Source organism: Phasianus colchicus, chromosome 6 (assembly GCF_987193195.1).
Source record: "Phasianus colchicus chromosome 6, bPhaCol1.hap1.1, whole genome shotgun sequence".
NCBI classification, from domain to species: Eukaryota; Metazoa; Chordata; class Aves; order Galliformes; family Phasianidae; genus Phasianus; species Phasianus colchicus.
The window spans coordinates 16,588,775-16,601,299 of NC_143441.1; the positions used below are offsets into that span (position 1 = coordinate 16,588,775).

The 12,525-nt window shown below is 41.2% G+C and overlaps 1 protein-coding gene across 11 annotated transcripts in view; it reads left to right on the top strand.

Moving 5' to 3' along the window:
• Positions 1-12,525, top strand: part of THRB (thyroid hormone receptor beta) — a 163,868-nt gene that overhangs the window by 105,236 nt on the left and 46,107 nt on the right. For all 11 annotated transcript variants that reach the window (XM_090142559.1, XM_090142564.1, XM_090142560.1 and 8 more), the window contains one exon: positions 8,164-8,228. In XM_090142559.1, the coding sequence (XP_089998685.1) occupies positions 8,222-8,228 (7 nt within the window). In that variant the 5' untranslated portion in view covers positions 8,164-8,221. The remainder of the gene's footprint in view (positions 1-8,163; positions 8,229-12,525) is intronic.

Sequence of the window (12,525 nt, forward strand, 5' to 3'; positions counted from 1 at the left end):
TCTTTGGGCATATGCATGTCAGGGAAATGCAATGGCTCCACGTGGTGATCATCAATTACAAATGATGGAGAAACAGTGAGTGAGATGATATTTTATTTCTACAAATACAGAGTAAGAGAAGCATTGCATACGCAGTGTTCTGCTCGATGCCTAAGTGGGTTAAAGGTAACGCTGCACTATTCTCCTATGTTGTTTTGATGATGCGTTTTGATGACTCTTACAAGACTGCTTTTCTGCTGTGACCTGACTGCTGGGGAGCTCCTTACGTTACTAACACAATTCTGCAGTTTCCTTTTTTGCCAAGGCAAAAATAATTCCTGTATTTTATGTTGTTTTATAAAAAGATACATTTACCTAAATACATTAAGACATAAAGTTATGTTGAAGCATTAAAAACGATGTTTACCTGCATATCTGCAGAATCATAGATTGGCTTGGGCTGGAGGGGACCTCAAAGATGATCTACTCCCTGCCATGGGCAGGGTTGCCAGCCTCTAGATCAGATGCTAGATCAAGTTGCCCATGGCCCCATCCAGCCTGGCCTGGGATACCTCCATTTCCTGCAGGTAATGTTCAGCGCAATGGCTTTATCATTCAGCCTGTCCTACAAACGGTGTGGCACATCTGGGGTCCAACCAGTGCTGGACTACAGGAGGAATGATTTTATCCATTGAATTAACATGTTCTGCTCATTGAAGCCCAAGTGTTTTCAAAAACCTGTAAAACACTGAGGTTACAATTATAACTTATCAGGCTCATTGCCTGCATATAGTAATTTTCTGGCTTTTATGCTGTAAAATAGCTGCTGAAGCCTGCCCAGCACGGAGCACATACCGTATTGTGGTCTGATCCTGACTGTTGCAGAGCTATTATAATCTTGACTTGTTAGCGCTCTGCAATTTTTGGAGTGTTCAAGAAACAAGTTAAAACAGGAAATTCTGGGCCTGAACGGTAACAAATCTGAGCCACTGTGAGGTCTGTGTGAGAAGAAAAGGATCACACAGAACTACTGAATGTTCGTATCAGAAAAGTCAGTATTTCTTTGCCTTTTGATTAAGTATTTCAGGATAGACTGCAGATGTTTATATGGGTAATGTACTTCATTTTTGATTTTGTTCCTTGTAGCACTTTTATGTTTTTGTGGATTGAACTAAGCTAGTGATAAAAAGCATGAGTCAGCCTGCTGCTGAGATTGTGCCTACGAGCCAGCTCTGATGGGGGCTTTTCATTAAACATATCTCATACTACATAGATTTTTATTTTTCATGTGATGTGCAGTTGTTCAGTGTATTTTATACAGCTTGCTCATTATATATGTATCGTGTTCTATAAGTCATGGCCTAGTACAGTCTCCACGGAATATGTATTAGTAAAAATTCTCTGTATTAATGTGCTCCAAAATAGGGATTTTGCTTTCCTGCTAAATACTGAAAACATTTAAAGGTTCAGTTTGGTACTAACACAGCCTAGAGGTTACCTCGTCATTTCTCTGTTGTGGCATTGCTAGTTTTTTCACTTCTTGGGCATGTCCCCACGAAAGCTCTGATATGCTTTGTCATATCCTCATACAGGTCAGGATGTTAAATCTACTACTGCCTTTGGCCATTACTTGGGTTATTACTTAGATATTTGAAGTTTAGCAAGGGTTTAATTCTCCCTCTGGCTGGTTTTTTCACTGTTCTTCCCAAAAGTAAGGCCTGGTCTTGTGTCTGTGTGATCAGCCCGATGCCCTCAGGTACAATACTGATGCTGCCTGCAAAAAATACCAAAGCTCCCAAAAAATTAGATGAACATGACAGAAATTAGAAAGTTGCTCTTCTTTCTCTCTCTCTCTTTTTTTTTTTTTTTAACCTTTGGTGGAAATACACCTGCCTATAATTTTCTTATTTTCTTCAGTTTGAACTTCTAGATTCAAGAGTCAATTGAAAATGTTTTCAGAAAACAATGAATCTCCAGAAGGGAGTAGTGCTCACTTCCTCTGCAGTATTTTCTCTCCCAGCTGTTGGCACTGTTTATCATTCTGTTCGCCATGTTCACATTCCCTGCTTTTCCCACTGTCTCCCATTTCCTTGTTGTCTTCTAGCCATCATGTGCAGATACACACCATGTTCTCCTGCTTAACATCAGTACCCCCTCATACGCTCAAGGATTTTCTGCCCCTTTCATTTTTTCCTGTCATCTTTCATTACCCTGGGGCTTATGCTGTCTCTTATCCCACTCTGTACCTTTATTCCTCACCTTTTGGGAAAAGTATGGTATGAATACAGTAACAGGAGGCACCTGTGTGGATATGCCATGTCAGACCATGGTCTTCCCTTTGCCTTTTAAAAGGTACATTAAGGGATGGTCCAGTTAAGGGTTAGGAGTTGGGTGGCTTGTCAGTGCTCCTGAGAGTTGCAAAACCCCCTTTTTCCAGCTTTTGCTCTCACCTCTCTTGAAAAGAGATGATCAGAAACAGCGCTGGTCTTCCTTTATAGCCTTGGCCAAATAGAAAGGACCACATGGAAAGGAGGTCTGAGGCCTGCCAAGCAGCACATGGTTTGAATGTGCAAGAGACCAAGATTCAAACCACAGTGTTACTGTGCCTATGGCCTAACAGAGGCAGCCACAATCTGCATCTCAAGTGACTGAGTAAGGATGCAGTGCTTTTATGCACTCAACTGGTTAATGCAGTGTGTTTGTGTGGAGGAGGTGGTGCTCCGTGAGAGTGGGAGAATGCTTAACCACAGTGATTAGTGTTAATTGGTTAATCACCTTTCATTATAGGAGAAGAAAGTAAGTGCAGTAATTTGCAATGTGGCTTGAGCTGTTGCTGGATTGGAGACTGAAGCCTGACCTTTTGAGGCCAGAGGAGAAGATCCCAATGATGGGTATTCTTTGATTTGGCGTTCGAGCAGGAACACACTGCCTGTCCTATGGCCCTGCTGATTGCCCTCTGGGGCTCATGGGGTGCTGAGGCAGCCTCTGGAGCTCCTCCTGCTTGCTCGGGGCCCATGACTCAGAGCCATGAGACCTTGGCTAGCTCCTTGTGAGCAGGCAAATGCTCTCTACACATAAAGGATAATCTAATGAACGCTGCTGTGATGGTAGCAAAGCACCTACGTAAAAGTTGTGTCACTTCTGGCAAGAGAAAAACTTAATCTGCAAAGACTCCCAAATACTATTGGCCTGATGTGGTGATTCATCTGCCTCCTTCCCACTCGTGTCCCATCACAGACACCTGAGTCGCAGACTGAAAAAGAATATGATTTCCAACACTGCCTTCCACATGGATGCCTGTAAGGGGCGACTGCTGTAATTAATGTAGATGCGGCCTACTCCTCCACTGACATAGAGCCCTCAGAGGGTAGCCCAAGTTTTGGGTACCAGAATGGAGGATTATTTTAATCATAAACAGTAGACATAAAAAGGATCTGCGCTCTCCATTTCAAGCTGTGGGATATGGGAAGACTGTGCCAAAACCAGATGTGTTGGTATAGTGCTTTAAACAAAGGGCTGTCTTTTCCTACAGTAGTTTCTTAATTAGACTTTTTACACAAGTGGCAGCTGCCTCCATGCCAAATCCTGGTCCCGTGAGGGAAATGGCAGAGCTCCAGCAGGGCTCAAATTCTTCTCTTTATACAGAATTCACTGAGGAATTTTATATTTCTCCTTTTTTTTCCTCTCTTTTTTTTTTTTTATATGGATTGGTGCAAAACTAATAATTTTAGGATTAGTAGCTAATTATTTACAGGAGGGGTGGAATAAAACACTGAATTGTTTACTTCAAGAGTGCTTATGTGTCAGTGAGTCACCAAACCACAATTAAATTCTGGGAACTGGTTTATTGTTGAGGTTCCTGGGGTCCCATGGAAAAGGCTGATTATAATTGGAGGGCTAAATTTGTATCCCCTTACTCTTTAGATTGACAGCCTGTAGAGGATTGTGAAGTTCCATGAGGTGTCAGCAGCAAAGAAAACTCTTGTTTTATTGCCTCTGGTTGTGCTGTTTGTACATGGCAAATACCAAGTAGAATATTTGTTTTTCCCCTCAGAGTTGAAGGAGATGCTGTCTTTCTGAGAAGAGCTCTGATGGAGTTTTGAGTAGTTTCCGTGGAAGAAAAGACAAGGAGATAAAAACATATTACAGCATGTATGCTGGAGGACATTTTAGCATTTTCTGCTGTAAAACTTTCCATAGGTTTCACTTTGCAGTTTACAGACACAGCGAACATGAAGGCTTGTGGATTTTTTGTTTGTTTGTTTGTTGTTTGGGTTGTTTTTGTTGTTGTTGTTTTGTTTGTTTTTGTTTTGTTTTGTTTTTTGAATCATGGAGCAATGTTGAATCTTGGAGCAGCAATCAATTTAGTTTGAAGATTTATCAGATCTGCCCAATTAATGTAACGAGGCATGAAGTGATGGCAGAGATAGGGAGAACGTTACAGAGAAGATAAGAGAACTGTTAATTCAGAGCGCTGGATTGAATGGGATGGGGGGAAGGAGGGAACAAAAACAAAAATAAAACAAAAAAAAAAATAATAAAGAAAAGCTGGCGAGGTTGCGCAGGGTGGGGTTGGGGGGCGGGGGTCGATGTTGAGCCCGCCGGCACGGAGGGGTTGCGGGCTGCTCCCGTGCGGCCGCCTGGGGGCACCACAGTACTGCGCCGCGGGGCCGGGCCCGCTCCGGGCCGGCAGAGGGTGCGTGAGGAAGCCCGCTGTGGGAGGCTCGGCGCCTGGCCCCCGGCCTCTCCAAAACGCGGGCTTCCCCCTCGTCGAGGAGCGGGGCGGGAAGTAGTACGGCGTGCGAGGGCGTCCCTCTGTCGTTTCGTGGTGCGTGTGACGAGCGGCTGTAATGCCGCAGGTGTCCGGGGCGCGGCGGAGCTGGTCGGAGGGTTTTCGGGCTGCACAGGAGGGGCTGATGAGCTGAGGTGAAACCGGCAGGCTGCGTCCCAGATACATTAATTATGTGGTACATGCGATCGCCGTCGTTCACCTGCTTTCTAATTCTGGTTTCGTAGTCCGTGCCTAAGTAGAGCAGGTGCACTCGATGTCCTTTCAGCCAGCTGTTGGTGGAACGCTATTTCAGGGGCGAGGAAGGGAAACTCCTGGTGTGAAGGGCCAGCGGCCGAAAGGAAATATGGCAGTGCTGAATGTGAAGAGAGAAATGAAGCCCAAAGGGCAGATTGTTAAGTATTGATCAGGACAAGCAAAGAAGGATTCTATTTCCTGTATAAAATATCACTTCTATGCCAACACGATATGCATTCTCTGCTGATAAAAGAAGCTGGCTGCCATACCTTGCTAGTTTTACATTGGTGTTAGTGGGGTCAGTTTTGCACGCTGGGGCCCAGGATTTCATACTAAAAAAAATCTAAGGAGATCTTGCCTTTGTTCTGGAGTAATGCCTGCAGTATTGTCTCTCTGCACTGTCTCTGTGGGCTGGATCATCTGTCCTAAAGCTACAAAGCTAGCAGGAATTACAGGATCATAGAATAGTTAAGGTTGGAAATGACCGCTAAGATCATGTAATTCAACCATTGACCTATTCCTGCCATGTCCACTGAACCATGTCTCTCAAGGCTACATCTGCACCTCTCTTGAACAATCAAATGAGGCTGTTCGTTTGGGGCTGAGATGTCTGAATGAGGGCGTGCTGCCTGAGAAACCTCTGAAAAGTGGTGTGGCTGGTTTAAATGCAGGTGCTGCAAACAAAGGTGCTGTGGCTGCTGTCTGTGATTTTCTCTCCTGTTAGAAAATCAGCTCACGGGCCTTTGGTCTTTGATAGCAAGCAAAAAGGAAGAATAGTTAATATTACCCTCGGCACGTTCATATGCACATAGGAAATGAAAAGACAAACTAAATTGGAGATCTCAGATGGATATCAGTGATGACTGGTGTCGATGAGGACTCAGTACTGGGGCTGATGCTATTTAATATCTTCCTCAATTACATCAGCAGTGGGATCGAATGCACCCTTCCAAAGTTTTCCAAGCTCTATGGTGTGATCTACATGCCCAAGAGACGGGATGCAATTCAGAGGGACCTAGATAGACTTGAGAAGTGGAGAACATAATGAGATTCAGCAGATTCAAGTGCAGGTCTCGCAGCTGGGTCACAGCAACTCCCCACTGTCAATACAAGCTGAGGGATGAGAGGCTTGAGAACAGCCCTACTGAAAAGACTATGATATACTGATGGATGGCAAGCTGGACATGAGCCGGCAGTGCATCCTTGCAGCCCGTAAAGCCAGCTGTATCCTGGGCTGTATCAAAAGAAGCATGATCAGTAGGTTGAGGAAGGTGATCCTGCCCCTCTACTCTGCACTGGTGAGGCCTCACCTGGAATACTGCATCCAGATGTGGAGTCCTCAGTACAGGAGAGATATGGACCTGTTGGAGTGTGTCCAAAGGTGGGCCACGGAAATGATCTTCCCTACAGGGAGGACAGACTGAGAGAGTTGGGGCTGTTCAGCCTGGAGAAGAGAAGGCTCTGGGGAGACCTGAGAGAGATATCCATATCTAAAGGGGGTTGTAAGAAAGAAGGGAACAGACTCTTTCAGGGTCTGTTGTGGTAGGACAAAGGGAAATAGTTTTAAACTAAAATAGAGGAGATTTAGATTGGACATAAGGAAGAAGTTTTTTATGCTAAGGCTAGTGAAGCACTGCAACATGCCCAGAGAGGTGGTGGATGCCCCGTCCCTGGAGACATTCAAGGTCAGAATGGACAGCGCTCTGAGCAACCTGATGTAGCTGTACGTGTCCCTGTTCATTGTAGGGAAGTTGTGCTAGATGACATTTAAAGGCCCCTTCCAATTCAAAATTTTACAGTTCTAAACATTAAAACCATTACTTTCAGAAACAAATCCAGTTCCTTATTGCTTCAGTTCTCTGAGGGTTGCTCCAAAAGTAATGCCATTGTGTTATGTTGGCCTATGACGTCAGGGTCGTATGGTGGTGGTATGGCAGTAGAGGCCGAATCCTCCCACCAGAATTCTGTGACATGTTGTTGCTGTGTGACAGATGGCAGCAGAAGAGCAGTCTGACACAATGGTGTCTGACATGGGAGTGCAGATGAAGCAGAAGTGTAGAACTGAATTCCTCCATGTGAAAAAAAATGGTGCCAATTGACATTCAGCGACACTTGCTGGGACCAAACAAGGGATGTGAACACAATAAGATGTTGGGTGATGCGTTTCAGTTGCTATATACAAGCCACCTTACACATGTTGTTCACGCAGCTGACACACCACGAGATGAAGAGTGTTTCAATCAGCTGGCTGATGGTGGTGACTATTGAAAAGTGGTTTGTAGCTGAGAATCTGTTCTTTCAAATAGTGTTATTGTGCTCTTTGTTGTAGTTTCCATGGAAATAAATGGGAAGCATTACTTTCGGACTGACCTACATAAAACCTCAAGAGGGTTCTCAGAACAGCAGCACTGCATTGAATGATGATGGTTTATGTATCAACAGGGAAAAGCAGAGGAGTGTTTATTCCTGCCAGTGAGGCATTTCTCATTTCTGGTCGTCAGTAAATATTTCTGAGGATAATCTGGATCTGTACATTGTCACCAAAGAACAGCTATGAGGCAGTCCTTAAGCATTGTCCTCATTGGCTTTCATTCAGAAACACTGAACAGCATTGTTTCTCTGCAATGCTAACATGGTTAAAAATCATTTGAAAATTATTGTTAGAACGTTAGGAGTACAAGTAAGCTACCATTCTACCGAATGAGTAAAATGACTGATGTGTATCTCAAGACTTTGTAAAAGTTAATGGGTTTCTGTGTTTCAAGTGACATGAGGAACAATCAGTGTAACTGTAGGCAGAGAATTTGTAATTCCTTTGAATCCTCCATTGTTACTAAACATGAAAACAATCCGCGTGTATCGTCAGGAACACAATATTTTCTCTTACAGTTTCTAAAGTTACATATTAATCCTGAATAACTTCTACAAAAAATCAGGGGAAAGTGTCACAAAGGAGCAGAAGCATTTTTTTCTGCTGCTGTCAGCATTCTGACATTGCTTCTGAAGCGCAGTTGCCCACAGCTCCTCCAGTCTGCTGGGCTTTGGCATGGTATTCAAGATCCAAAATATTCCATTCTGTTTAAATACTGACTGTGTTCTGCAGATTTGTGTTTATGGATGTATTACATGTGGGATTTGTTTTTTCTTTTTCTTGTCAGGTGGCATTGGTGACAGAAGAAGAACAAGAATGATTACATATCTGTAACTCTCAGCAGTATGTCAGGTAACTATATTCCATTAGAGCATATATACAATATTTCTCTCTTTGTTGGAGTTGTTATTATTCAGAATTTACTGCGAAATAGTGCTTCACAAGTTCTGAATGCGTTGCTGGGGATGCTGAGAATTTAAGGTTTTTCATCCATTCAGAGCAGAGTTGTGGGACATATAGTAATCATCCCCAGCATCTTTGCCCTGGGACACTTACCCTCCTCTGTTTTCCTTCAGCCGCCACCGCTGGTACAATGGCTGTGTCTGTGAGCATATTGGCTTAAGTTACTTTGTAACAGGAATGTATCTTCTGACGTTCAAAGTGAGACAATCCAATTCGTTTTACACAGATTGCCAAGTACTCTTTAGGTAATGATTGACCGGGGGTGCAGTTGGGCAGAAGATCCAAAGTGAAATGACCATTAACCATTTTAAGTCCTCTTCACCTTCTTACCCCTGTCAGTTGTAAAGCATTTGAAGGCTATGCATGAATCACGTTTTAAAAAAAAAAAAAGATGTATTCTAATTCAGGAACAGTGTGTCTGCAAAGATGCAGTTATTACATGGAGGTCATACAGAGAAGCTAAAACTTCCAGGCTATGTTTTATTATTTGCATAAGAGAAGAAAATGTTCTGCTGATACATTGACAAACGCCAATGGCATTCATCTTTTGAAATATGTATAACTGGGACCTCTAAAGCCTCTTTGTAAAATGCAGTACATGCTACATAGAGAAACTCATCACAAACAAGGCTGAATTCCTATTCAAGGAATAGCTTATTTTTACTGGCTGAGCAGATGGAATATCCTTTCCACTCCTATCCTTTTATACTGACCATAAAATGGTAGCAGCTTTTATTCATCAACTGAGTTCTTTTGAGTTTTGGGTCGTAGATATGAGAAGGAGAGTAAAATCTATGGCGAAAACAAAATATTATTTAAATGGATATTTTCATAGTAAAATGAATTATTTGAAAACATGAAAGATGATATTTGACTTCTGTTTTTACGGCTTCTTTGCTGTTGTCTGAACTAGAATTTAGGCATGGGTGAATATAAGTTGGAAGCAGATGGTGCTGAGCTTTTGGTGGAGTAAAGTTCCTGAGCCGTGATAGGTGTGTCAGGATCTGGGTTAGCATCACACCGCATGAGGGTTGGAGGGAATTGGTATCGTTACTTCAGAGCAATTTCATTTAGCAAATACCTATTTCAGGAACAGTGTGCAGCACTGAATGTAACTCAGTCTCATCAGTTCTGTCACGTACTCTCTTCTGTCCCATGTTATGTTTTTTTGATCTTTTACTACAAGGCTTAATTTTGCTGTGGCTTTAGAGGGAGTGATTAGCGTCTAATGCTTTGTGATGGCAAAAGACATGGATGGAAATGCAGTATACCTTCTTTATCTTCACCTTAGCAGTTTGGAATGTGTCTTCTTTTTGGGGTGGGCTTTGCAGCAAATTCCCACTGGCTGACCAGATCTGACCTCTGGACTTCACCATTGTAGGGCAGGTCTGTTATGCTCATGGAAGAAACTCAGAGAGTAATTGGAAGGGCCTTCATTTCATTAGAAGGAAGTGAGTAGAATCAATATGTGCAAGGAAAATAATAATGGTGTGGGGGAAAAAAAAAAAAGATTAAATTGTAGAAGATGGCTGTTGGTACAGCTGTAGATGTCCAGCACTTTTCATTGTGAGCACTTTATGTTTTCTGTTTCTCATTATACAAATGAAATTTCCTACATGAGAGTGAATGTGAAAAGAAGCATAGTTGAAATAAAAAAGCTTTCAAACTATAAAAACTGCATAAATACCACCCTCCAAAGCCACATGGGACTCCTTCTCTAATGGATGAAAAGGAAAGCTTAGATTTTGTTTCTGCAATATGAGAGAAAAAATCACATCCAAAGTGAAACTAGTTGCATAAAATAATGGATTGTATTATTCTGATTTTTGACAGATAATTGCTCTGCCCATGTAATATTTTTTATTGCAGTAAGGATTTTTCTCTTGTAGGCACTGCCCCAAAGCCTCCAGTTTCTTGTGCAATCTACTGAACTTGATCTGATAGAAGATTGTGTAATTTGGCCCTTAGTAATAAAGCTGAGCTTTACTCCTTTTTGCAGTTGCCACAGGAAAAATATTTTGCATTTTTGACTTCTCAACTTTAAAAGTATTTATTGGTCTGATTATTTTCTGGCACATGTCTCTATTTGTATGTGCTGAGGGCGTTAAGTAAAGAGACAGTTCAAGTTTTCCAAAATTGTTTTGGGAACTTAAGTTACAGATAACATGGAAGGATTTCAGAAGAGAGGAGCAGTTGCTTAAAAATGAATGAAATGGAAAAAAAATGTAGCAGGTGCCTTTTTTCATGCAAAAATAAACTGAAAAATAAATAGTTAAAAAGTCTGAACTACATTTGCTTTTTCTTAGAATGCAATCAAATTAGAGTTCACACAAACGCAGTTGGAGTTAATGAGCACTTAATGTTGTGTACTTGATGACATCAGAAGTGACAAGCGGGACCTGCAGGTTTTGTAAACACTGCTTCTCAGTGTATTTCTGCAGCTACGCCAGTTCTGAGGGCCAGAAGTTGCCTAAACAGTTTTATGTACACGTATCTTCGATGATGGCCAAACACTGACATAAAACGATTATTCTGGGGAGGAGGAAGAGCTGGATGTAATGTACATCTTGTAGCTGAGTACTAAATGAGAGACAGAGACATTCTGTTCTCATAAAATGAAGCTTGGTAATCCCTAAAATAAGCAGTTTTCCGACAAGTGGTCACATACATGAATGTAACAAAGCAAATTCTGCAAGTTTAGTTTCCCTGTTTTGAAACAATTATTTTTTAAACATTCCTAGTCTGTTCTGATGAATGCAGTAACAGAGTTGATGCTTTTAAAGACCATCAGTAATGTATATTGAGAATTAAAAGACTTAAGTGTTTTTTAAAAAATGCAAGTAACTGGGAAATGCCTGTGTGGTAGTAGCTCGCCCAGAGTTCATCAGCAGCTTTACAGATGACACGAGCAATTACTGTTCATGGAGTAATACCTGAAAAAAAAAAAAAAAAAAGCCATAAGTATTTAAATACCAGTCTTAATTCAGCATTAACTACCGTTCCTTCTTCCATTTGTTTGCACAATAGAATAGGAAATTTTTAAAGCTGGAAAATAGTATTTTCTCCTTGATATGATACAGTAGTTTCAAATAAATATACAGCATGATTCATAACAAAGTTCTTGCTATCCAAAAACTCCAGTGAAGCTTTTGCCTGTAGTATTATTTACTCACAGTCTGTCCCTGAAGGCAGTCTTTTGTCCATTTTCTTCCAGGATTCAGAAAAGGCCCTGAGTCAGATCTGCCTCTTATTAGAGTGAGAACTGAAGAAGGAATTCAAGAACAGGGTCTAAAAATCAGAAAGCAGTATTTGTAGAATACTGTAAATCTTTTTCATTTCCCCTTCGTTATAGATGAAAATTAAAATGAACATGGTTGTGGTCTTCATGAAGTCTGCAGTACCAGCTTCACCAAGGCCAGGATTTTCCTCTGATTTTACTTGGAGTGAGATTTGTTTTCTTTAATAGACCCAAACATTGTGCTTCTACTCTCAAATATGCCTGGTGTTTTATTTGGTAATGGCTGTAAAGTTAGATCAAGATAGGAGTTATAATAAAATTAAGTGCTTACATTAGGGAATATAATTTAAATGTCAAAAATTAATGTTTTCAATAAGCAGAATGTAATATGCAACGTTTCTTCTAACAGGTTGCTCGTTTAAAGAGGAAAATTAGCCAGCCCTTATGCAAACAAATCTATTTGAAAGCAGTACCTCTGAGGGTGTTGTATGTAGTTTCCAAGAACTGGGAAAAATATTAGAGTAGGAAATGTAGCATGTTTTCTTCATGAATCTTTTCACAGCAATGCTAATTATCCTTTAAACTTGCTGTTAATTTGGAAAGACAACAGTTTATTGAGTAACCTCAGCTGTGAAATGATTTCTTCTGAACTTCCATAGTGATTTTCTTAGAATAATTTAATTTAGGATAAAAGACTCTGACACTTTTACACTAGACCACGATAAAATCCTGCTAACTCAAGTGTACTGTTTCTTTTAAGTAATGGACTTTTTAGAAGGACAGTAAATACTTTAATATAAGGTTTTGTTAAACTGGGATTCAGCAGCTTTGTAATGAGCATTTGGGGATTTGCAAAAGGTTAACAAGATTTATATTGTGGGATGTTTTTGCATGAAGCTATGAATCATTCCATGATGGCTCTTATTACTTAGAAACGTATTTTTGAAT